This window comes from Gymnogyps californianus, chromosome 2, assembly GCF_018139145.2.
Source record: "Gymnogyps californianus isolate 813 chromosome 2, ASM1813914v2, whole genome shotgun sequence".
Lineage (NCBI taxonomy): Eukaryota > Metazoa > Chordata > Aves > Accipitriformes > Cathartidae > Gymnogyps > Gymnogyps californianus.
In genome coordinates this window covers 167,293,866-167,319,259 of record NC_059472.1, presented here as the reverse complement: position 1 = coordinate 167,319,259, position 25,394 = coordinate 167,293,866, and the positions used below count along the sequence as shown (strand labels likewise).

The following is a 25,394-nucleotide window of genomic DNA, read 5'->3' as shown; positions in this document are numbered from 1 at the left end:
CGGAAAAGACCCCGTGGGTCCTGGTGGGCAGCAAGCTGAGCGTGAGCCGGCAGACACCGGCAGTGTTCCAGGCTGTACGAACAGGAGCACAGGCAGCAGATTGAGGGATGTGATTATCCCCCCGCCTCTACTCAGCAGTTGTAAGACCACATCTGGAGGATTGGGTCCCTCAGTACAAGAAAGGAATCGATTAAACTTGAGTGCGTTCAGCAGAGGGCCACCGAAGATGGTCCAAGGGCCTGAGCACTTTCGCCGTGGAGAGGCTGAGGGAAGTAGGTTTGTTCAGCCCGGAGAGGAGAAGGCTTTGGAGGGACCTACCAGCAGCCCTACAAATACCTATGAGGAGGTCATCAAGAAGAGAGAGACAGGCTTTTCAGTGGTGCGTGGTGGGAGTGAGAGAGACATAAGCTGGAACATGAGAGGTTTCGACTGGATATAAGGAGGTCAAGCACTGAAACAGGTTGTACAGGGAGGTGGTGCAGTCTCCATTCCTGGTGCTTTTAGAGATCAGTCAGGTCTTGACAAAGCCTTGAGTAACCTGGTCTGACCTCAGAGCTGACCCTGCTTTGAGAGGAGGTTGGACCAGAGCCTCCTGAGGTCCCTTCCAACCCAAGTTATTCTGTGATGGAGATAACGCTTCAGTCCTCTTACAGCCTGCTGCTGCTGAGGAGGGAAAGGTGAATGGGCCACACTGAGGAACATCCAGCTCAACTTGTCTGCAAAAGGGAGACCAGTCGCTGGAGCTCTTGTGTATGGGACTTGGTCACCTTGAGTTACCCGCAAAGGCATGCCACGTAATTTTAGGAAATGTCCCACCTTTTCTTTCTTCTTTAGGCTGTTAACTGGAGGTGTAAGGATTCCAAGGGGCTTCTTCAAAACCACCTGTTCACCATCACCAAAGCAGAAAATATTTTGTTAATAGCGGGGATAAAGGAGGGGATTAGAGGCTCAAATGTACGCAGCTTTTCTGGTTGGCTGCTGCTGCTCCTCTTTAATATATAGTGATGGAAATGCCATGATGTGCGCTGCAGGCTGCTGATCAGCGATGGAGTGTGTCCAGGGATGAATTTTCAGAGTTCTTTTCCTTTGTAAATGTTTGAGAAACCTGATTGTTTCTGTAGAGCTTCATATCTGCTGCTTGCAGGTATGCTAGTCTTGCTCCTGTGATCAGGCAGCGTCAGGTTGGCACATGAACCTCTTGCTTGCATGACCAGGAGCTCCAGTATTATGTTTTCATGGTTTGATGCTTCCGAGTCCCTGTGAATTTAAGGTGGTTCAGCACCTCTGCCTCCGATCTCCAGGACTGTATGAAGCCAGCGGGCTGTGGTGTGTTGGATTCTTTTGCACTGGGACTGTTAGTGGCTCTGGTTTCAGAAGCAAGTACTCCCTTGTACTGTCATCCTGCCTTGCCTTTTTGCAAGGATAGCCTGTCTTCCTCAAAGAGCAGGTTATTGGTTTAAAGTACCATGAAACTACGGGCAGAGACCAGCAATCAAGGGCTAGACAAGCTACCAAGTGCTTCAGATATCTAAGATGAGCATCTTCTGGAGGGACGTGGCTGAGCAGGGCAGACTTGTGTGGTTAGCGAAGGCACCAAACATCGGGGAAGTGGAGCAAGTTCATCTATTTGTGTTGTGTTTTCTCTTTAACTATTGTTTAGTAGGTATTCCTGTATGCTTGGAGTGCTCTTCAGCGGTCCCCCCAGCTTTCTGCAGAAGGGCGGTGATGGAGAAGGATTTGGGATGGCTGGTGGACTTCACCTCTGTGAGAGCGTGGGATGTGGCCCTCAGGCAGAGGTGTCCGTACAGGCATTAAGTAGTGATGGTTCCCAAAAAGCAGGGTTTGCTTTTGATCACCCGGGTTATTTTAAAGTGCAGATTATTATTCTTCTAGGTCATTAATTCCCAAGCATTCAGGCATAGACCAGCCCAGTGTTTCCTCTTTGACTGAGCTCTGTCTTAGGCTGCTTTGTCTCCTGTCCACCATGGCTGTGCTGACTTGCTGGTGGGCCCGTGTGGTCCTACCTCTGACCGGAGGATGCTTGCTGAGAGCTGTAACCCGCCTGTTTCAGGCAACAGCTTGTGAGCCGGTGCAATTTCCTGACATCCTAGAAAATGGAAGTAACAGATACCAGTAACATACTGCTCAAAGCTCTTGTTCTGAAGCTGAGCATAAGTAAGAGTTAATAGCGTTTGTGCCGAAGTATTGAATGGGTCCCAAATCCAGAGCTCCCGCTTTCTTGGCTTTAACCACCGGTGTGGCTGTGATGCTTTTTATCTTATGTTCAGAGCCTTTTTTTTTTTTTTTTGTTCGAGGGTTCTGTCATCACACTTTATGTCACATAATTGCCTGGGGTTTGGGGTGGAATGAGCTCTTCTGAAGGAAGCCTTTACAATCCATGCCTAATAGCTGCTTTTCTAACTAAAATACTGTACCTTTATGTAAGTGTGTAAAAGTAAATGTAATTGGATTATGCAAAATAATCTCTTCAAATGAGGTTTTAAAGCATCAATCAGCAAGTTGTAGGTGTCGGAAGCTGGGCGATTCTAACAGTTCCTTTATGCAGCTGAAACATAAAGGTCTCTTATAGAGCTGATATGTAAGGAAGACTTATTGGAACCCTCCGTCACATCAGAACAGGGTTTTTAATTGTAGAAATTCCTGTACAGTCCAATTTTTAACTGTACGATTTCAGTTCTCCCATTAAATTAATCCATTAGGCTTTGTGGCTGCTCTTTTTCATCAAGTGCTCTTACTTTGATGCCTTGTTATTCTAGTGCAATTTGTTTCCCACACCTTCATTTAGATTGCTATCAAATGCCTTTTTAGTAGGGGTTCGGTTTTGACTGCCAGTGTTACCTTCCGCTTGCTTCTTGTGCTGATGTTTTTGAGAGATGCGAAGTGCCCCGTGGCCCTTCCTGAAGGGAGTGTGTTGACTTTGGGGGGATGAAAAGGCATCTCCTTTGGTGTTGGGAGCATGTACGGAGTTGGCTCTCATGCACAAGACTTTTTTCCTCACTGCTCGAAGAACAACTAGACTCTGTTTTTTCTCTTCTGATCACTTCCATGTTTCATGTGAGTCTCACGATCGTGTCTCTTCACTGCTTTTGCAGGTCAGATGCCGGGGCCCGGTTCGATGATACCTGGACAGCCCATGCCAGGCCGGATGATGCCAAGTGTGTCAGCCAACATCCATCCAGCCAGCAGTGGTCCCCCCCCACCCGGCATGTCACCAATGTCAGGAAATCTAATTGGACCTCGCGTTCCTCTCGCAGCTCCAAATGGCATGTGTAAGTGAATCTCCAGCAGAAAACGTTTTGAATATACCTGGAGTGGCTTTTCTGTCGCTCGTCTTGTTGTTGGAAGAGTCATTGTAGTTGAAACCCCTTTGTCTGCTGTGGGAATAATAGGATCTGTGCACGCTGGCAGCCAAAGACTGGTGCCAGCGGTGTGCTTGAAGCTTTAAGTGCTTGTCTCCCCTCTAGGCATCCAAACATACTCCATTGTCCTTTATTTTATTTATAACATCCCTTATTTTATTTATAATGACGCTAAGGCTCTGTGGTCATCATCAAAAACCTCTCTCGACTTTGTCTGGAAGAATGCACAGTAGAGGTTCAGGAATGAAATTATAGCTAAATCCTTAAATAGTGGAGGTCAGAATATAATTCAGTTCAACGATACCTTACAGAAAACTTAGCACCGTGAAATTAAAAGAGGAAGTCCTAATTAGGAAGAAGCAAAAAGTATATTGGGAATGTTCCTTACATGGTATAAATACCTACACCTCTGAAAATGAAGTTGATTTATGCCAGCCAAAAAAAAGCAGCTGAAGTCAGTAGCCACTGTGTGGGTGTTACTTGAATGAGCGTGAGAATGCGGCCAAACCCAGAAAGCAAAAGAAACGCTGGCATGGCTGGTGCGGGATGCTCTGTCATGAACTCCTCAATACATTTGTCTGTATTAGTTGCGGCCCGGGACAAGCTGCTGGTCTGCTTCAGCGCAGCAGTCTTAACCCCAAAAATGTTATTCAGCGTAACTGTCACCGGACGGGCAGGAATTGTGATTGCTTGTAGTACCTCTCCCAAAAAATAATGGGGAAAAACCATCCCATTTTGGCTTCAGCTGAAGGGAGTTGCTGAGGAGTACTGACTCATCCGTGTTAACCAGCATAAGCGTGGAATACTCCATTCTGATGCTATTTTAGTTCAGACATTTGCTCCTTATTCTTCTGGTGCTCTAGCTTTCCTTAGTTTTCCTTCCCATTTTCAGAGCCTCTGCCGCTGGGAATATCTTATGTCAGGTTGTATTCCTGCTTGCTCTCTTCCCTTATCTTAATTTCCTTTTTTTTCTCCCCTGCTAAACAAGTCAGTCATGTTCCATTAACATCTCCTCCCGGTGCATGAAAGCTGGCCTTTTGTAGCCTTCATTTCTTTCCTCCTACTTGCTGCATCTGTGGATTCCTCTACTTTAACCTACATACACTGCTCAGAGCTTAAGTGCAGGCTCTGTTTATATAAAGTCTATTGTTCCATCTATTTTAAATAGAAAAGAGCCGTAATCTAAAGGCTCGAGCACAGAGCTGGGAGATGAGAAACGCTAATTCCAGCTCTGAAAGTTGCTTGTTGTGAACTTTGCCAGCGACTGAGCTGCATGCCTGTCATCTTTTCTGTAAAAAACAGGGGAATTTTTCTCCTCTTTCACAGAGTCCACGCAGTGCTTAGTGGTTGAAAAGCACAATAAAACGTGCAGTGGAGCTTCACGCGAAGCTTGAGACAGGGAAGCCGCAGTCCTGTCCGTTTCTGGGGACAGTCCTTGCTGCTTTCCCCTCGGACAACCGTGTCTCCCGTGGCATCTGGGCGTTTGCGTTGGGTTCCTTTTCCGTGTCAGCCCCTCCTGGTCCTGCTCACTGTTTCTCTGCTGTTTTTTGCAGATCCCCCTCCTGCACAGCCGCCTCCGCCAGCGGACGGGGTGACCCCACCTCCGGCAGGAGCCCCGCCAGCATCGGCCGCTCCCTAAGCAGTCAAGGAAGAAGGAACTTCTACAGCAACATAGTGGTGACCAAAAATGAATTCCTCAGTTACCTTCTGTTCCCTTGGGAGGTTTTCACCTCCCCTGGTCGTGTATGTGTGCATATACATACACATCTACAAGCACATACACACAGCATCTTTTTTTTTCCCCCCTCTCCCCACCGCTCGTAACCTGGCAGTACTTGGCGTTCCTTTGGGAAAGCTTTAGATCAAAGATGCCAGTAGTGCCTCCATGTTGCTGGTGGGAAGTCCTTTACGCTTTGGTCTGCTTGCCTTTCAGAGTGTGCTCGACTCTGGTTTCTTTCGTCTTGGTGTTTTGAGCTTTGGGTTCTCCCGGGGAGGATAAAAAAAACCCAAGCTTTTAAGGTGGAGGCATTAACTGAGCTTTAGGATGTAGCACATGCCCGCTCCACCTGCGATTTAATGTTTCGGGTTCTCCGGGTAGAGCAAAGCATCAAGATCGGATGCCAAACCAGTGTTTTGAGCAGAGAAGGAAAATAGGGGCGTGCTGTAGCACAGAAGGTGCAGGAATGCCAGCCGTGTTCATTACAGATATCTGATCATTAAGGATAGTAGCCGAGTCCTGGGGCTGCCTCGCTAACTTATTAAAGGAAATATTGATCCAGTGCGAATGAAGCCAGGAGTGAATCAATTGGAATAAAACCACTCAATGGTAGGAGTTTTCTTGCTCCAGTTTTTACCTTTCTTTTGCCTTTGAAGGTGGTAGTTGAACCTTCCCTCTGAGTAGTTTGGTACAGTAGCCAACTGAGGAATAAACCCATGATTTTTAGTCCCTCTTTTTGGAGCATATACTTTTTACTTTTTAAAATGAACAAAAGAAAAAAAAAAGTAGATAGCGAAGAAGTGCTAGCGTACGGGATTGGGTTGGGATGGCTGGGATGCGAATGCCAGAACTACCTCCTGCGGACAGCCGAGGTGGGCAGAGTCAGCGACCGTGGTACGCGTCTTGGGGACAACTCACACATCACCTTCCACTCGCTGAGCTTCCTTGGTCTGGGGGGTTGCGGGTAAGGGAACAGCTTCAGCAGGCAAATCTAGGAGCGCTCCTTGAGCGAGACCACCAGCGCAGTACTGCTGATACAGGCCTCCAGACTGCCGGAACTGCTTGTTTGCTCCTCGTTAGTGACTGCAAAAAATCCTTTGCCGACTGTGGCTCGGGTTCTCTGCCCTCTTCCTGGCGTTAAGAGGGTTTGACAGGTTTCCTTGCCAAAGGTCTGAAGACTGCTCGCTTATTTAAAGGGTGGTTCAGCGACTGAGTGCAAAGTGGTGGTCTAAGGCTTGACCGGAGAGAGATCTCCCAAATAATCCGAAACCCACAGAACCACTTACACCATTAAAAAAAAAAAAAAAAAATTTTGCTTTGAAGAGCACTCAGGTGAACGACTCATCGATGTTAACGGTTGAACTTCCCAGGTCCTGAGAGTGCCTGAGTGTGGAGTAACCATTTCTGGGCTGCCTGCACATCCGCTGCGTGCTCAGACGATCGTCTGCAGCCTTGTTACTTCCAGTGCATAGGAACGATGCTTTCCACCGTCAAGCTCTAAGAATCCACAGTGCCTAGCAGAGAACGGCCAGGGCCTGCCTGCCTTCCGCCTCCCACAAAGGAAATTCATCCCCAATGTTACCTTTCCCTCCAGGGTCTTTGGGGTGAGCATGGGATTTTCTGGTTCAGACCGTAGTCCAGTTTAGAATAACCTCAGGTTGTTTTTAGCGTGATCAACTTCAAGTATAAAGGATCCAGACGGAGACTATTTTTTACTGTACTAGTGATGATCCTACAGAGTACCTGAATTCTTGACACTGTTGTGTTTCTGTATAAATAATACATGTGCTGACTTTTTCATCTGATCCTATGTATAGGGCCGGTTTTATTCCTGCAACACAGCCATCCAATTTTGTGAAATAAAAAAAAAAAATGTGGTTTTTGTACAAAGCTTGTGCCAGTTTGTCCAGAGTCTCCTTTCTCTCCCTGTGTGTCGTGGATGAGCTGAGAATGGTTAATATGATACCGGGTCTATTTTGGGGCTGCATCTTAACTACAATGGAGTAAATACAAAGCCTGAGCTTGTTAGCCGGCAAGGTGGGAGACACCAAAGTAACGCAGGTAAGCGAAGAAGGCCCTTCACAATGCGCTCGGTGATTCGCTGCTTTGGAAAACGGTATTTCAGATTTAAAAAGCTTAATGAATGTGGACAAAGTAAAACAGCATTCGAGGCCTAATAGGATTATTTCTGTTTGATTCCTGCTTTCCCACTGTCTTGCTGTGCTAACTTGGACGATTGCTCAGGCTCGCGTTCCCGGTTGAATCACACTTGAAAGAAGTGCTGTGAAGTGGCAGATTTTAATAGAGGAGGACTGGGCACGCTGACCTAGCAGGGCCCCACTGTTCCTCTATTCCCCTCCCAGCTTCACTGTTAATTGTTTAATTCAGATGCCTGTTCAGATCTTTTGTCCTCTCCTGCCGGGCTCCAGAGGCTGCCAGGATAGTTTGCCTTTTTGATTAAACTGAAACCGGGAATCCAATCTGGATTATATTCTAAATGCTCCTGCTACTTCACCGAGCAAGAGCCTTTTCCTCTGAAGAAGCGTACTAATGGCACGTCTTCCCGGGCATCCCCTGTGTGTAATGCGCACAGTCCCGAATTCCCTGAAGCTGAAGAAGGAAAAGCACAGGGGTGGAGATGTGCCCCCGGGGCCAGGACACCCCACAAAAGCCCTGTCCCTAGTTGGGGATTCCTCCTTTGCTGGCGTGGGAGCTCCCTAGGGCTGGGGTCTTCTGCTGAACGCTCCCTCGGTGGGCTCCGTAGTGCTCCTCCTGCTTGGGGCCGGGTAGGAAAGGTAAGGAGCTCTTTGTGCCTTTGCACTCCAGATGTCTTCAGCAAGGCTTGTCCCTCGCGACTGCACCCGTCTCCTCCTGCGGCATGGTCGGCGATGGTCATTTTTCGTCCTCTCATCTTGAAGACTTCTTTTTCCTCAGGAATGCAAAGAATACGGTAGATCATAGTGTCAATTTTTGAACAGTTTTTTCTATTTCTGGGCCTTTAAAGCTTTGCAGTCGCAGAAGATGGCTGAGGCTGGGCTGTTGTCTTGACAGTAATTAAAAGTGAAGTTGAGTGGAGGTCTAGGTGCAGTTTGGGACCACACTTGCGATGTACGGATGTTCAGATCCCCCTCAGCTGGCCCTAGTGATGGGGTGGGAGCCTGTACCGAAGGGCTGGGGTCACTTAGGCTGCTGGGGCATGGAGTGGCGCGGGGTTAGAGAGAGCAAATGCATTCCTCTTCACAGCTTTGATATGAATACAGTAAGCTTGAAGGCAAGTTTAGGACGGCTCTAAACTGTAGCTCTTCTAAACTGGCTCGGCGTCCACTCCAAAAATGCTGTAGCGTCATTTGAGACCAAGATGTCATTAGGGTGAATGGAAGCTTACCTGCTTGGTCCTGAGCCCTTCTGCCTTCTCCAAAACGTTTGCTGTCCCTCCTGCTAATAATACACGCTGCGGGGAGGAGTTTGCATCTTCGTCTGAATAATCCGATGCTGCCAGAGACAGGAGATCTGGTGTGCAGGTTTCTTTTCTTAGTGCTGTTGCCTTGTTGGCAGGAGGAGCAATGGGGCAGTGGACCAGGAACGGGAACAGACGTTCACACCCCCTGCCTGCGCTTGTCTCCCCTTCCTAATAATATCCTAAAACTCCCCGGCGCGGCTGTGTCCTGTCTGGCGATACCAGCTCCACCATGTGGTTCCTAAAAAGCTGCCTTTTTTTTTTTTTTTTTTTTTCTCCTTTCTGGCTGACTTAAAGCCAAAAATGCACGTTAGGACACCTAAAGGGTTTGGGGTGTCCAAGTATGCGAGTGCGCCTGTCCTCTGATGCTGTTATTTCAATTCCTGTGCCTTTCTCATGAGAAACTTTAAGGATTTGGCAAGGCTGGAAACTCCTTTTCAAACTCGGCAGGTTTTATAGCAACAAGTACAATGCAGCCGGGGATAACCCCGATGGATATTGTCGGACGCCAGCGCCCATCCCATGGACTAATTCCCCCCCCGCCCCCCAAATCCCGGTAGGAAACGATGTGCTCCAGACCATCGGTGGCAGCGTGGATCTGGGTGACCTGCCAACGGCTTGGCTGTGCCGGAGCCAGTCCCTTGCCCGGCTCTCTAGGAACAGTGTCGTTCTTTGTCTGCGCCATCTCCCGCCCAGCCGCATGTGCTGCTGGCATGGGAATTTCCCCTTTCATTGGAACCTCCTGCCGCTGCCGGGGGTCACGGTGCAGGGACCCTTTTCAGCAGCCCTGGGAGCTCTCGGGCAGCGGCTGTCGCCTGGAGGCTGCGATGGGAAACCTAGGGGTGATTATTTGGAATTTTCTTCCCCCAAATCCCTCATTTTCTGTCTTTCCAAGTTGAAGTGTTGATAAAAACAACCTGGTGTCCGTCAAAACTAGGAGCCTTTCTGGCATGCTCCCAGGTTTCTAGCACTGGGATGTTTGGCAACGCTGGTGGTCACCGTGCTGCCAGCGCCGAGGTTGCCCACCCGGGTCCGCGTTGCTGAGCCGACCGAGAGCCGTGGGGAGGAGCGGTGCTGCGGTGCCTGGCGTGCAGGAGCAGCGGGTGATCTGGCGGACAAAGACCTGAACTGGCAACTTCCACAACGCAGGTTCAGCCCAAGTCCCGCTGGGAACCCTGAGGGACATCTCCTCACTGAGCACTTGTCCATGTGCTGCTGTTGGAAGAGCCACTGGATCCCTGCAGGATCCATTTCATGGAAATCCCTCGTTCCTTCCCAGCGCTGGGGACCAGGACATTGTAAAAGACCCATGGAAACAGAGACAGGCTCTGCCCTCAAGGGATGCTCAGCGCAGAGCTGATTTCTGCTTCTCTCTGCTGCTATAATTTTGGCTTCCCTCTTCCAGATGAAACAGAGCCCGAGCCTTGGAGGTCATTAAATACCCATGACCTGTTGTGAGAGGGATAAGGTGTGTGTTCAGCTCTTCTGCCCTCCCAAGCTTTTTTCCTTCATTTTTCCATTGGGTGAAGTGGTGTCTTCACTCCTTATCCTTAACTGTGAAATAGCTGCTTTGATTCATCCTGGTTTCCAGCAGTAACAAAAGCAAAACCTTGAAGATAAAAAGCATTTCTGAAGTGGGTTTAGTGCCCTCTTTGCAAAATAGCAAGTATTAAACCCGTTTCGTGAGCTAGGAAGGAGAGGTAGCGAAGGTGCTGTTGCTTGCAGCTGACTTACCCCAGTCCGTGACAGTTTTATTTGTCACCCTTTGCAGACTCTGTGAACATTCGCAAACACAGAAGGTGTTGAACACAACTGGCGGGTGCCAGTGCTCGGTCCTTGGGACGCAATGCTCGGTCCTTGGGACGCAATGCTCGGTCTTTGGGATGCAATGCTCAGTCCTGGAGACGCAGCTCTCTGCTGGCTCTTCTCCCCAAAGCAGCTCGGGCCGTTTTACTCAGGTTTTTTTCTTGGTCTTCACAGCTTGGAGCTGTAGCGTGCAAGTATTAAACCTCTCCCGCCTTTTCCCTCTGCAGCCGCAGAGGAACATGGCTCGAAAACGGCCGCTGCAAGGGGGAGCACGAGCCGGGGGCTCTGCCCCTCCAGCAGAGCCGGTGGCCGCTCGGACGCTGGGGCTCTGCCTCTGCGACACTGAATCCTTGAGCCAAATGCACCAGCTCCCTGTGCAGGCCAGGGAGGGTTTTTTGGAAGATGCCAGCTTGCTTATCCCTCTGGCCAGAGGTAGGAGAGGGCCTGGAGGGCTCCAGCACTGCAGGGCATGCAGAGGTTGCAGATCGTGTGTCTTAACCCGGTGCTGCCAGCATTCCTTCCCCAAGCTGCTCGTGCAATCCTAAACATAGCTCCTGTTTCGAGGACTTTGAATTGCGGCAATTTTCAGATCAACTCGGTGTCGGGAGCAGTTTGGTGTGTGACTGATAGGCGGTGGGTGAATTTGTTCCCCGCAGACGTGGTTTGGATGGTTTTGTGGGGAAATTTGAGGCTGAAGGCAGCGGGGGAGCGGGGCCTGGGTGAGCGTGGTGGAGGCTGAAGGTTGATTTTCAGTCTCGCAGCTGAAGCAGGCGGCAGCTTCCTCCAGCTGTCGGCATCGCATCGGGGCTCGTCGCCTCGGAGCCATGCCCCGTGTGGTGCCGGCCCCAGTCGAGGGCAAAGCTGTCGACTTAGCCTGCTAAAACACTGCCTGGCTGAGTGTGCTTGACCCTGGGCTCAGACTCGCCATTGAGGATGCTTTGAGAGGGAAGAGCTCACGTGCGAGGCGAGCGGTGCCCGAGCCGGGACAGAAAACACCGACTTCAACCCGGTCTGTTGAATTCAGCATTTTCTGAGGTCGTGATTTGTTTGCACCTTTTCAATACTTGTTAATTAAAAAAAATTGGGAAAAGGGTGGTTTGAGCATCTCCAGTACCTGGATGAGGAGAGAGGATGTCAAGCAGGCAGCCCAGGAGAGACAATGGGGGGAAACAAAAGCTGGTGGAAAAATACCAGCCACAGCCCGTCCTGCACCCTCCATTGACCCCCCCATTATCCCGGGGGTCTGGATGCAGCCCGGTGTGGGTCCTGGTCAGTGGGGACATCGTCATACAAGCACGGGGAGGAGGCGATTCCCCCGTGCTCGGCTGATGGGAAGGATCCCATGAAGGTGAGGGTCAGGAGCCCAGTCTGTGCCTCCCTCCAGCCTCTGTCTGTCCCCTTGGGGTCCCTGATCGTAATCCAGCTTGTCACCTGCACCCCGGCGGGTGCCGGAGCACATCGACCCCCAGCTGCTCTCAGGGCCGGGGCCGGGGGAGGAAGGTGCCAGTGTGGGGCTGCCCCACGGCTGCTGGTGTGGTCTGGGAGCTGCCAGCTGGGTGAGCGGGGTGCGGGGCTAAGCCGAATGCTCCCCATGGCACGGGCAGCCAAAGCTGGGTGCCGGCGGGAGCGTGAAGCAGAGCAGGGCTGAGCCAAGCCCCTCCCGTGGGATTTTGGGGACCCCAAGGCAGGGCAAGAGCCATGAGCAAGCTCAGCTCCCAGCACTGAACCAGAAGAGAAGGGATTTGGGGTGAGATTCCCTCCCCAGCTGCATGTGACCTGCTCACAGGATGGACAGACAGATAGAACTCACACTGATTTCCTCTGGAAATGCTGAAAACGGGTTGCCGATGTGGCTGCATTTCATAGTCTTTTAATTCACCTTAAATATTTCGGGTAACTCCCCCAGGAAAACACGTGCCTGGCAGCAGCAGTCGGTTCTGCCCGAGAGGAGAGAGCTGCCGCTCAATTTCTTCTGCGAGACTGAAGAGCCGTCACTGCCTGTCTGTCTGTCCTGCTGCCCCTCATCCAACCGTCTGCTGCTGCTTCTGCCTCTAACAAAGACAAACCTGAGGCAGGTTTGTAGAAAATGTGGTGAAAGCAGGCTTGTGAGATGGCTCCGACACCTGCGCTGGGCTCTGCTGCCTTGTCTGGTCCTAAATTTAAGCGTAGTGATGGAGCCCAATGCATTAAGGCTCTGCCACGCTTTGCCCGCTGCGTGGCCCGGGGGTGTGGGAAGGGGGAGGCTCTGAAATTCATTCCCCGGCTGGATGTCCCTGCCTGGTGCATGGCATCGACCGCCATCCCTCCTCTTCCTGAAGCAGCAGCTGAGCTCTGCCCACAGAGGGTGGCGAGACCCTCAGTCCCCCCCTTGCCCACCCAGGTTCACTGCGGGGGGGCCCTGATCCGGAGCCGCTGGCATGGGGATGGGTGCGGAGCCTGCACCGGGAGGGGGCAAAGGAGTGCGGGGAGGCGGGGGCTCTTCTCATGCAAAGGTGGTCTGCAGGGAAATGCGACGGGCACCGTCCCCTGGGACTGGGGGGGAGCAGCCTCCAGCCGCGGTGGGGGGTGCTGACACCCCCCCCTCATCCCCCATGGATCCATGGGATCCAGGGCAAGGTCCCTCCTCTCCGCGGTGCTCAGCACCCTGGGGTGACGCTGGCTGCAGTTGCAGCTCTCGGGGTGTCGATACCCTGAGGGGACACCAGTGACCACGGCCGGTGGCCCAGGCATGGGAGGAGGGTGTTCCCTCTGCGGCAGGGCCAGGACGGGGGATGCTCCTGGGCGAGGTGCCCCAGGGCTGCGAGGTGACATGGGCCAGAGCCACACAACCCCACCGGAGAGGAGGAGCTGGTGCTCCGGGACACCGGCACGGGCTGCCCCGAGGGCTGGTGGAGCCTCCAGCCACGGAGATGTCGAAGACCCGACCAGATGTGGTCCTGGGCAACCTGCTCCAGGCTTGAGCAGGGGTTGGCCCAGGTGGTCTTCAGGGGTCCCTGCCAGCCCCACAAGCTTCCTGCCCTCAGGAGTTACTGCGGGTGCTGGAAGCTTCCGTGGGCTTAACAAGCACCAACCACTTGAGCATAAACACCTTGAGCCATCGCTGCCGCGTGCCGGCACCCTGCCCCGGTGCTGGGGAAGGGCTTTGGGTGCAGGATGGGTGCTGCTACCCTACCCGGGCTCCATCTCCCTGCCCTGTGCGGCTTCCTCCCCATCCCCAGGATCCCACCCGTCTTCCCTCGGCCTCTTGCTGCGATGGCGGGGACCCGGCGGAGGGACCCCAGCCCTGGGCAGCGCGTGGGACCCCGGTGCCCCTTCCTGACCCTTTTCCCCGGTTGTCGTGGCCATGTCCCCCCCATCCATCCCGGCGGCCCCTCGGCCGGTCCCCTTGGAAACGCATCCAGGGGCGGAAGCGCGGGGAATATTAAGCAGGTGCAGCCCCTTCAATCCCCCTTTGAGCGGGGACAGAGCGGGGCTTGTTCCCGGCGCGGGGAGCTCGGCCAGGCGCGGCGGCTGCTGGAGGGGAGAGGGGACCCCCAGCCCCGCCGTCCCCCCGCAGCCCAGCTCTCCCAGTCCCTGCAGCACCCCCTGCGCACGCGACCCACGGCTGCCCCTCTGTGTGGGATGGGGTGGCATGGGCGAGGGGTGCACGGTGGATGGGGGGGGGGGTGTTTGCGGCTGAGCTGATGTGGGTCCCACGCAGGGGCTGAGGGGCACCAAAAGGGGCTCCTTCGGGAGCACCCGCTGCTCCCCAGGACCCCCGGCCCTGCCCTGAACATCCTTCCCCGGTGTGCGATGCGGGAGCAGCCATGGCCGGCATGTTCCTGCTTCACGGGCGGAGGAGGACACGCAGTGACCTTGGAAAGCCTCGGCCAGCCGGGAGCTCGCGCCGGCCCCGGGAGGACGAGGTGGCTGCAGGGCAAGCGGTGCAGGGGGCAGGGGACAGCAAAGGTGCAGCCCCTGTCCCATGCACAGGTCTGGGCTGAGCCCCTCCGGGTGCAGCTCGGGGTGTCCCCACATACGTGGTTGTCCCCAACACAGCCACGACATCCCCTGCAGAGGTGGGATTCAGGGCAGCGATGGGCTGCGTGTCCCCTGGGTTGGCAGTGGCACCCGCAGGGTTTGGGTGCTGCCCTGGCTCTCTCCCCACCCTGCGTGGTTTCAGGCAGTGCGAAGGCAGAGCCCGAGGCCGGGGGGGTCCCTGGGGGTCCCGGGGGGTCCCTCCTTGCCCATGCACACCCACGCATGCACCCACAGCCATGCGCATGCCTGGCTCCCCGGTGCCTGCTTGTGTGCTCGGCTCTGCCCTGGCGTGCATGCCGCAGGGCTCCTGCCTGCTGCCTGCCTGCTGCCTGCCTGCTGCCTGCCCCTGCCTGCCCGCTGCCTGCCCGCGGCCCCTCTGGGCTCACCCTGGTCCCATTGCTAGGCCAGTCACGTCTGCGTGGCTTCTCCTCTCCCAGCTCTTCCCCTGCTCGATCCAGCTGCTGTGTCGTCTCGGCCTCCCTGCCTCGCACTGGGCCACGGCCTGGAGCAGCCCCCTGCCCGCACCCCCTGCCGCACCCCCTGCCTGCAACCCCTGCCCGCACCCCCAGCCTGTCGGAGAAAGCTCGGTGCCCACATGGACAGGTCACGGGTGATGGAGGCCATGGTGGCACCCGGTGGCATCTGGACCAGTTTGGCACTGGGAAGCGGCGCCGTGGCCGTGGGGTGCCCACTCGGGGGAGGAGGAGGGTCTGACCTGACACCGGGGCCTTTGCCTGGGGGGGTCCGAGTGGCCGCAGCCCCCTGCCCTGTGCCACAGCCCCGCGGTGACCCCGCGGCGATGGCTTCACCCCGGGACTTTGGTGCTCTGCCCTCACCTCGCTGCTGCTGGGGGGTGCTACCAGCCCACCCAGGGCTGTGCATGAGTGGGGGGCTCAGGGGTGCAGGGTGGGGGTCCCCTCGCACCAGTTGAGGATGCTGGGGGGGTGTCCCAGTGCTGGTGCAGGGATGGCCCCCCCATGCAGAAGCAGTTTTGGGGGGGGGTCAGCGAGGGATCCTGGTGCTGGTGGGGGTGCAGGGGGAGCAGTTTGGGTGAGGGTCAATGAGGAATCCTGATGCTGGGGGGCGGGAGGGTGGGGTGTCCCAGTACAGGGGTGCCCCCCCATGCATGAGCAGTTTTAGGGGGGCTCAGCGAGAGGTCCCGGTGCTGGGGGGGGGTTGCAGGGGGATGTCCTGATGTTGGTGCAGGGATGCCCCCCATGTAGGAGCAGTTTTGAGGGGGTCAACAAGGGATGGCAGTGCTGGGGGGGTGCAGGGGGGTCCCGGTGCAGGGATGACCCCCATGCAGGAGCAGTTTGGGGGGGGGTGTCAGTGAGGGATGCTGGTGGTGGGGGGGTGCAGGGGGGTCCCGGTGCAGGGATGACCCCCATGCAGGAGCAGTTTGGGGGGGGTGTCAGTGAGGGATGCTGGTGGTGGGGGGGTGCAGGGGGATCCCGGTGCAGGGATGACCCCCATGCAGGAGCAGTTTGGGGGGGGTTGTCAGTGAGGGATGCCAGTGCGGGGGGGGTGCAGGGGAGGTCCCAGTGCTGGTGAAGGGATACCCCCCGCCCCATGCAGCAGCAGATTTGGGGGGGTCAATGAGGAATGCTGTTGCTGGAGGAGGGCGGTGCAGCGGGATCCTGGTGCAAGGATGACCCCTGTGCAGGAGCAGTTTGAGGGGGGGGGCAGCGAGAGATCCCGGTGCTGGAGGGGGGTCCCGGTGCAGGGATGCCCCCCCCCCCACGCAGGAGCAGTTTGGGGGCGGTGGGAGGGGGAATCAGCGAAGGATGCCGGTGCTGGGGGATACCGGGATGGGTCCCCTGATGCTGTCCGGGGGTGCGGGGTGTCCCCCGGGGCCTCCCGGGGATGCCGAGGGCGGGAGGGAAGGAGGGGGGTCCCATTGCCGTGTCCCGGTGCTGCCGGCGGCGTCCCCAGTCCCGCGGGCGGAGCCGGTGGCTCCCGCCCGCCCCCAGCCCGGCCCGGCCCGGCCCGGCCCGGCCCCCCCCCCCCCCCCCCCCCCCCCCCCCCCCCCCCCCGCCTCGGAGCGGAGCGGCGGCGGCGGCGGCGGCGGCGGGAGGCGCGGGGCGCGGGCGGAGCCGCTGCCGGTGCCGGCCCCGCTGGCGGAGCCCTGGGTCCCTCCATGCCGCCATGGCCCCCGCGGCTGCCCGGCCCCGCACCGCCCTGGCCCTGGCCCTGCTGCTGGCGCTCGGCGCCCTCGGTACGTACCGAGGGGATGGGGCTGGGGGGGGGGGGGGGGGGGGCTGCGCCCCGGGATGGGGCCGGATCCTGCACCGGGAGGGGGGGGGGACGAACACCCCCCGGGTCCTCTTCCACCTCGCCCGGGGCCGGATCCCGCCGCAGGCGAGGGCCGATCACCTGTAGGAGGGCGGGGGGGCGGCGGGGGGGGGGGGCGGATCCCCGGGGGGGGACACACACACGACACACGACACACGACACAGCGGATCCCCGGGCGGGCAGCGGGGGTGGCGGGGGGGCTCCGCGGTCCCGGGCAGGGGCTGCATTCCTCTGCAGGCGCCCGGGGGAGGGGGGGGAAGCGGGATCTCCTTGCCGGGGCTAGATCCCCTTGTAAGGAGGCTGGATCCCACTGCAGGGAGCTGCATCCCCTTGCCGGGGGCTGGATCCCTTCGGGGGGGACTGGATCCCCTTGTGTGTATGGGGTGCATCTGCAGGAACCAGAGGAGGGCTGGATCCCCTTGCCGGGGGCTGGATCCCCTTGCCGGGAGGGGGGGGGGCTTCATCCTGTTGCAGTGGGCTGGATCCCCTTTATGTATGGGGTGCATTTGCAGAAGCCTGAGGAGGGCTGGATCCCTTTGGGGGGGACTGGATCCCCTTGTGTGTACGGGGTGCATCTGCAAGGAGCCAGAGGAGGGCTGGATCCCCTTGGAGGAGGGACTGAATCCCCTTGCAGGGGCTGGATCCTCTTGTGATTATGGGATACATATGCAGGAACCAGAGAGGGCTGGATCCCCTTGTAAGGGGGCTGGATTCCCTTGCAGGGGGGGCCTGGATCCCCTTGTACCCTTGCAGGGGGCTGGATCCCCTTGTAAGGAGGCTGGATCCTGTTACAGAGGCTGGATCCCCTTGCAGAGGCTGGATCCAGTTGTGTGTATGGAGTGCACTTGTAGGAACCAAAGGAGGGCTGAATCCCCCGGCAGGAGGGGCTGGATCCCCTTGCAGGAGGCTGGATCCCGTTGTGGGGAGGGCTGGATCCCGCTGGGTATATGGGATGCATACGCAGGAACCAGAGGAGGGCTGGATCCCCTTGTAAGGGGGCTGGATCCCATTGCAGAGGGGGCTGGATCTGGTTGCGTGTACGGAGTGCACTTGCAGGAACCAGAGGAGGGCTGGATCCCCTTGCAGGAGGGGCTGGATCCCCTTGCAGGCGGCTGGATCCCATCGTGGGGAGGGCTGGATCCCATTGTGTGTGGTGGGTGCATATGCAGGAACCAGAGGAGGGCTGGATCCCCTTGCAGAGGGTGCTGGATCTATTTGGGGGGGGCTGGATCCCACTGCAGGGAGCTGGATCCCCTTGCATGTATGGGGTACACTTCCAGGAACCAGAGGAGGGCTGGATCCCTTGCAGGGGCTGGATCCCGTTGCGGGGGGGGGCAGGATCCTGTTACAAGGGGCTGGATCCCCTTGCAGGGGGGCTGGATCCCTTTGCAGGGGGCTGGATCCCCTTGCAGGGCAGCTGGGGGGTCTGGGCCAGGGGCAGCTTGGCTTGGGGGGGCTGTGTTGCGGTGAGGGGGGTCGCAGAGTTGGGGGGTGATGACTGGGGCTGTCATGGGTGTGGGGGGGCCCACGGAGCCTGGGGCTGCTGTGGGGTTTGCCTCTTCAGTCCCCGGGAGAGGCTGTAAAAGACTCAGGGTGCAGCCCCCCCCCCCCCAAATGGCTTGTCATGGTGCTGGTAGGCACAAGGTCAAGCAGGCGGGGACCCACTGGGACCCCCCCAGGCCACCGCAGCCTCCCTGGGGTGCGGGGGGCACCTCTGACACGTCTTTCTCTCCTTGTCCCCCTCCAGCATCCGAGTGGCCCCCCCAAAACACCACCGAGGCCAAGGGGAGAGACTGGGAGGGCTCCCTGGAGAGCAGCCCCCCGCAGTGGGACCCGGCGAGCAGAGACCCCCCGGGGGGGCCCAGCAATGGCACCAGCCCCGGGGGGGCCATGGCGGATGGCGAGCCCCCGGCAGGACCCCACCTAGAGCCCCCCAGGGGGGGCACGGCCACCACCACGGACCCGGCGGCGATGCCGGAGGGGTGCACGGGGTGCGCGGGGAGGGCGATGCCAGCGCTCTGCCCCCCAAAGCCGGCTCGGCGGAGGATGGCCAGGCGGCTGTGACCTGGCCCGGTGACGGGGGGACGGTGGCGGTGGCACTCGGCAGCCCCGAGGAGCCGGGGAGCGGCGAGCGGCCCACACGAGCCTCCCTGCCCAGCCCGGGGGTTTTTGGGGGGCTCACGGCCGCCCCGCCGAGCCCCCCTGGCCCGCAGCTCGCCACCGACTCGGACAAATCCGACTTGCTGCTGGTGGCCGGGGGCTCGGCCGCGCCGCGGACCCCCGTGCTGGGTGACCCCAGCCCCGTGCCAGGCACCGCGGGGGACTTGGGGCGTCCCCCGGAGCTCTGGGTGGCCACATCCAGCCCGGCCCCGGCACAGGGGGCTCGTGGCCGGACGGATCTGACCTGGCTGGAGGTGGAGGAGCCCGTCACCGCTGCCCCGGGCCCGGCCGAGCCGCCGGCTGACCGGACGGCCTCAGAGATCATCGACGTTGACTACTATGACCTGTTTGAGGGGGGCGAGGGACTGGGGGGCTTCCCCGGGGGTGGCCGGGGGGCGGCCGGCTCGGCGCGGCAGCGGGAGCCGGAGGGGGTGGCCACGCCGTGGGCCCTCCACGAGCTCTACGACGACTTCACGCCCTTCGACGAAGCCGATTTCTACCCCACCACCTCCTTCTATGCCGACGGGGACGAGGAGGACGAGCTGGAGGAGGATGAGGAGGAAGAGGAGGAGGAGGAAGACGGGGGGCTGGAGGACGAGAACGGCTACCGGCCGCCCGCCTCGGCCGTGCCCGGTGCCAAGCCAGCGCCGCGGGACCCCCAACCCACCGGCCGCCGTGCCGTGGCCCCGCCGCAGCCCTCCGGCGTCGCGGGAGGCAGCCCCACGGCGTGGCCGCGGCCGGGGGAGCGGGGCCAGCCGGAGAACGGCACTGAGTGCCGGAGCGGTTACGTGCGGCACAACAGCTCCTGCCGCTCCGTCTGCGACCTCGTCCCCAGCTACTGCCACAACGGCGGCCAGTGCTACCTGGTGGAGAGCCACGGGGCCTTCTGCCGGTAAGGGCCGGGGACCCCAGGTCCCGTGGGGAGATGGGGGCGCATGTGGGGGCCCTCCATCCCCCTGCACCCCATCCCTAGGCTCTCCATCTCCACGTCCCCCATTCCCAGCCTCTCCATCTCCATGCATCCCATCCCTGGGCTCTCCATCCCCGTGCACCCCATCCCTGTGCACCCCATTCCCGGGCTCTCCATCCCCTCTACCCCATCCAGATCCCTTCGCCCCCCGCAGCCCCATCCCGCCGGGACACAGAGGGGCTTTCCCTGCCTCCCGAGCGGCGGCTGGGCAGGAATTAGGTCAGGGCCGTGCAGCCAAGGCTCCGGGGCCGCCGCGCTAATCGGCCCCGGCAGATTGCGCCCGGGGAGGGCCGATGCCGGCTGTGCCGTACGGCTCAGCACGTGTCGTGCGGCTGGCGCCGAGCCCGCCTGCATGGGGGGATGTGGATGTGTGGCGTGACGGGGCTGTCCCCCCTCCCCGTCCCCGACGGCCACCTCGCTCCCCACTGCCGCCGGGGCTGAGCGGGGCCGTGAGCCGTGAGTGTGGGGTGCAGGGACGAGCATCACCTGGGGGGGACCCCGACCCCACTCCCAGTGTCCCCCACTGTCACCCATCTCGCTTGGCCCCAATGTTTGGGGGGGTCACCACTCTCAGTGACCCATTAATCTCACCCGCCGTGACCTCCCTGATTACAGCCTGTGTCCCCCGAGGATGCTTCATGGGACGGGGACACGTTTTTGGGGTGGGGGTCCCTAACCGCCTCCCCTTGCAGGTGCAACACGCAGGACTACACGTGGCACAAGGGCACGCGCTGCGAGGCCATCGTCACCGACTTCCAAGTGATGTGCGTGGCCGTGGGCTCGGCCGCCCTCGTGGTGCTGCTGCTCTTCATGCTCACCGTCTTCTTCGCCAAGAAGCTCTACCTGCTCAAGACGGAGAACAGCAAACTGCGCAAGACCAAGTGAGTGGCATCGGGACAGGGCTGGCACCCCTGAAACTGTCCCCAACCGCTCCGGGGTGGCACCCTGATAGCCGCAGCGGTTTGGGTGGTCTCAGCTCCCAGCGGTGGCACCGGGGCTGGATGCGGTCCCGTCCCCGCGCGGTGTCATCGGGACCCCCTGTGCCGATGGGGACAAGGTGACGGTGGGTGGGAAAGCTCCCGGAGGCAGGTGCCCTGCGGGGATGTGGCTTGTGGCTCCTGCTCCACGGTTAATCCTTTAAAGCTGCTCCTGACTGGCACCAGTTAATCTGCTGCACTGGGAGCTGGGGCCACGGCTGGGCTTGCCACGTTGCCCAGGGGCCACCGGAGATGGTCCCCACTGTGTCCCTGGGGACAGGGCTGGGGGGTGACAGGGCTGGCATGGGCAAAGGTTGGGGTCACCCCCCGCCCCAGCACTTGCTGCCCACCTCCCTGGAGCCGGGGAGGAGAAAGCCCGCCCAGCCTGGGTCCCTAATGAGCTGTTAATTAGCGTTTGGAAGCGCCAAGTGTAATTAGCAGCGAAGCTCCGTGCCAGCCCATGGGTCTCCCTCTCAGGCCCTGAGAGCCTGCGGCTCCTGCCTGTCCTGGGCTGCCCTCACCGCTCCCCTGCCTGCGCCTGCCTGCACCTTCCCAGAGCTGGGGGTATTTAGCCGCCCAAACTCCCAGATCTGGGGGCATTTAACTCCCCCAAATGCCAGAGCTGGGGTCATTTACCCCCAGATCTCCATCCCTGGGGACACAGCCCCCCAAGCCCCTGATCTGGGGGAATTCAGCCCCAGATCCCCAGAGCTGGGGACATTTAGCCCACAAATTCAAGATCTGGGGGCACTTAGCCCCCCAAGCCGCCAGATCTGGGGCATTTAGCCCCAAACCTCCATCCCTGGGGACATTTAGCCCCAAACCCCCAGAACTGGGGTCATTTACCCCCAAATCTCCATAGCTGGGGGCATTTAGCCCCCAGTCCCCAAATCTGGGGGTATTTAGCCCCAAACCTCCATCCCTGGGGACATTTAGCCCCCCCAGACCTCCAGCGCTGGGAGCATTTACCCCCCCAACACCGGGTTCACCCTGAAACGCAGCCAGGGGTGCGGGGGGTGCTCGGCGGCGTCCCCGGTCTCACCGCCACGCTCTCCTCTCCCCCCGGCAGATACCGCACCCCGTCCGAGCTGCACAACGACAACTTCTCCCTCTCCACCATCGCCGAGGGCTCCCACCCAAACGTAAGGAGGCTTCGCAGCACGGTCCCCCCGCCCTCCCGCTTGCTGTCCTACCCTTGTCCCTCTGTCCGGTAATGTCTCGTCTGTCCCCCCCACCTGTGGTGCCGCACTGCCTGGGGGACGGCGTCACCGCCAGGTCCCTCTGCAGCCTCCTGTCCCCATCCCGCCATGGCCACCGCTCCGTCCCCTCGCTGTCGGGTCCTGCCGTGCCGCATCCTGCCCTGACCACCCAAACCGGACCCGGGCCAGGCAGGGGGTCGGTGTCACCCTGCTGTCCCCCTGCCCTGTCCCCTCCTGCCTGCGTGGCTCCCCGGGGAACCACCATCCAGAGTTGCCCGGTGGCTTTGGCTCCGTGTGCGGGTGGCAGGGGCGGCTCTGCTGGCATTTTTGGGGAGGGGACAGCCGGTGCGATGTGGTTCCGGCAGACGATGCTCCCCGGCTGTGGCATCACTGGGGTAGGACCGGCGGACGATGGCCGGCAGCGGCGGGCGATGCTGGAGGATGAAACACTCCGGGACGCTGCTGGCATGGTCAGGATACGGCCGCCTGCGTCCCCCCAGGGCTGCCCTTCCAACCTCCTGTCTTTCGAATCGAAACAGAGAGAAGCGAAGGGCTTTGCCGAGCGCGAGCCGGAGGAGGAGCGTAGGTCCCTCTAGCCTTTGCCTTAGCCCAGAGCCGGTTTTCCCCGTCTTTCGACCACCTTTAGCAGCCGTAGCGTCTGCCGCCGCTCGGCCCGGCCACCCTGGCAGGAGGCTCCCGGAGACGGCTCGCTCCCCACTGCGGAGAGGATGAATCTTGGGATGGATTCCATGCCGCTCCCTGGCAGTGCGGTGCCCGGGACGCGGTGTACCGAGGATGTGGAGGGGACAATGGGGTCAACACCCCTGGGAAAGGGGTTTTTGGGGACATGCGGTGCAGCCCCTCCGCCAGGCGAGGAGCTCGGTGCCCCGGCAGCGGTGCCCATCCCATGGGGTTTGCCGTGAAGTCAATGGCATGGCCCCGGACCAGCTGGGAATCGCTCATAGGGTCACTGTCCAGAAGATGGAGGTTTCCCATCCTCGTATGAGCACGGCTGTGCGACACCGGCCCTTGGGTGTCTCCATCCTTCCGCTGCTCGCCGTGTGGCACCGGGAGCACCATAACCGCTACGATGCCGGTGGGTGCCTCACCGCCACAGCCCATCCCGCCCTCGCAGCCCCCCTATGCCAGGGCTCATCCTGCGCTGCCAGCACCGACGGCGATGCCGGGACCGTCCAGGCACAGACGTTACCCAGCGCAGCCGGAGCTTGGCCCCGGTGCCAGGGAGGCCGCTCTCCCCATGGATGCGGGAAGAACTCGGGGCGCAGCCCAGCCCCAGGGGGAAGATGCTCCCGGCAGCCGTGGGGGGACGTCGGGAAGAGGCGTCCCCGGCTTTGCCGCCGGCAGATCCGGCCAGCGGCACGGCGGGGTCAGCTGTACGCTAACGAACCGCAATAAATCCAACCCCTCGGGCCTCCTGCCAAGCGCCGCTCGGGGAGTTGCTAATTGCCACGGGGACGATGAGACGAGCCGGGCTGGAAATGGGAAGAGACACGGGGTGGTGGGGGGACAGCGGGGGCAGCTGGAGGGGTGGCAGGGGGACGGCTCCCGTGGCCAGCGTGGCTCTTGGGTGCTGTTGGCGAGCGGCTTTGGGTGCTGGAGGCACCCCAAGGTGGGGAACCCGTGGCGGGGAACGGCAGCAAGTCACCGTAGGCGAGTCGGACCCTCTCCCCCGCCGGCTCCCCCCATGCTGTGAGCTCCACGATCCCCCCACGCTGAGATGTGCGCTGGGGGGGGATGACATTTGTATTCACCTTCGGGCAGCCCTGCCTGCTGCCAGGGGGCTGCCTGTGAGGAGGCAGAGCCCCGGTCAGGATGCTCGGTTGCCGGCGGGGATGTTGGTGCCTTCACCCGGTCCCCACTCTGGATCACCCCCCCCATTGCAACGGTGTCCCACCCCCATCTCCTGACACCCCCCCCCCCTCCCCAAATCTCTCCTGGCAGGATGACCCCAGCGCTCCCCACAAGCTGCAGGACTCCCTGAAATCCTGCCTGAAGGACGAGGAGCCATTTAACATCCACAACTCGACGTCGCCCAAGCACGACGGCGGCAAAGGGGAGCAGGACGGCGGCGAGCTCAACTGTCTGCAGAACAACCTGACGTGAGCAGGGGAGGAGGAGGAGGCGAGAGCGGGAGCCAGCCCTCCCATCCCCTGCTGTACAAATCTCCTGTCTCCTCCCCGTCTGGTATCTCTTTTTCCCGCTCCGTGGCATGCTTTGGTGTGTTTTGTACAGAGGAAAACAAAAATTAATTAATAATAATACAAAGCCAAAGGCTGTAAATGGTCTTCGGCCGCATCGTGTCGTGGGGGTGTTTGGTTTGTGCTCCGTGTCTATCGCTTGGGTTAGTTCAGCGCTGTGATTTCTAAACCTTTGCCGTTCCGCAACTGACTTTTTTTGTACTTTTACCCCACTTTTTTTGAAATACAAGTAAAAACAACAACAAAAAAAAGGAAGATCTTGAAATAAAACTTTTTTTTTTTTTAAAGTTAAGCCTCTTGCCGGTGCCTGCGATCTCCTGACACAGACACAGCAGGTTCAGTCCCTGCTCCCCCGGGTCCCATCTGAGCATCACCCAGGGGGGGTGGCGGGTGCCCGGTCCCCGCTCCCTGCCCTCCCCGGCTTTGCCAAGCCAGGGGTGCAACGCGTCCCCCCGGAGCGGGGACCCTGCGGGGTGCTGCCATCCCAGACACGCTTGGGTGCAGATGGGACAAGCCAGGATGTTTGGCAGAGGTGCCTGGGCTGCACCTTGCTCACAGGGTTTGCTCCATCCCTGTCCCCATCATGGGGTCCCCAAGGCATGGGTGCGCAGGGGGTGTAGCTGTCACCGACAGCGTGCTCCCGGCCACCTCCTGCCCAAACAGCCTCCCTTCGATGGAGCTGCCCAGGATGTCAGTGGGATTTTGGGCTCTGTAGCCGAAACAGCCCAGGGTCGTCACCGGGGGTTTCCATCCGCTCAGGGAAGAAACCGGCACCGCCGCCCTGGCATCTTTGGCAACGTTGGCCCGGCTTCTGCCGGTGTAAATCAGAAGCAGCACCCCCCGATTGCCATCACCCTGCCCTGGGACCAAGCGGGGAGGGAGGGGGTGTCTCTCCCCAGGAAACCCCAGCATTCCCACCGCCCTCCCCTCCAGCCGCGGCTCCGTCTCGCTTCCCACAGGAGCCGATTTCTTCCAGAGACGGATTCACCCACGAGCCAAAACTCATGGCTCCTTGGTAGAGAGGAAATGAAGCAATTAATCAACATACAATATTAAGCGTGCTGCGCGTTAGGGATGCAGCCGGCGATCTCCCCGGGGCAGGTAGGAGCTAAAGCCGCAGCTCAGCATGTTTTAGATGTTCCCAATGCTTTCCGTGAGCTGCTAAATAATTAATTCTCAGCTCACTCGGGGAGATTA

At 59.2% G+C, this 25,394-nt stretch overlaps 2 protein-coding genes across 2 annotated transcripts in view; both read left to right on the top strand.

Moving 5' to 3' along the window:
- The window catches only part of SMARCC1 (SWI/SNF related, matrix associated, actin dependent regulator of chromatin subfamily c member 1), a 90,434-nt gene extending 84,608 nt beyond the window's left edge, over nucleotides 1–5,826 (top strand). The window contains exons 27-28 of the mRNA XM_050890862.1: nucleotides 3,114–3,290; nucleotides 4,934–5,826. Coding sequence (XP_050746819.1) covers nucleotides 3,114–3,290; nucleotides 4,934–5,019 — 263 coding nt within the window. The 3' untranslated portion in view covers nucleotides 5,020–5,826. The remainder of the gene's footprint in view (nucleotides 1–3,113; nucleotides 3,291–4,933) is intronic.
- Nucleotides 5,827–16,525: 10,699 nt separating this feature from the next.
- On the top strand, nucleotides 16,526–24,444 carry CSPG5 (chondroitin sulfate proteoglycan 5). The gene is given in 6 exon segments (XM_050890957.1): nucleotides 16,526–16,595; nucleotides 18,420–18,665; nucleotides 18,668–19,724; nucleotides 20,495–20,683; nucleotides 21,849–21,921; nucleotides 23,941–24,444. Coding segments are annotated over 6 exon segments (1,797 nt in total). The 3' UTR covers nucleotides 24,103–24,444.
- Nucleotides 24,445–25,394: the final 950 nt, after the last annotated feature.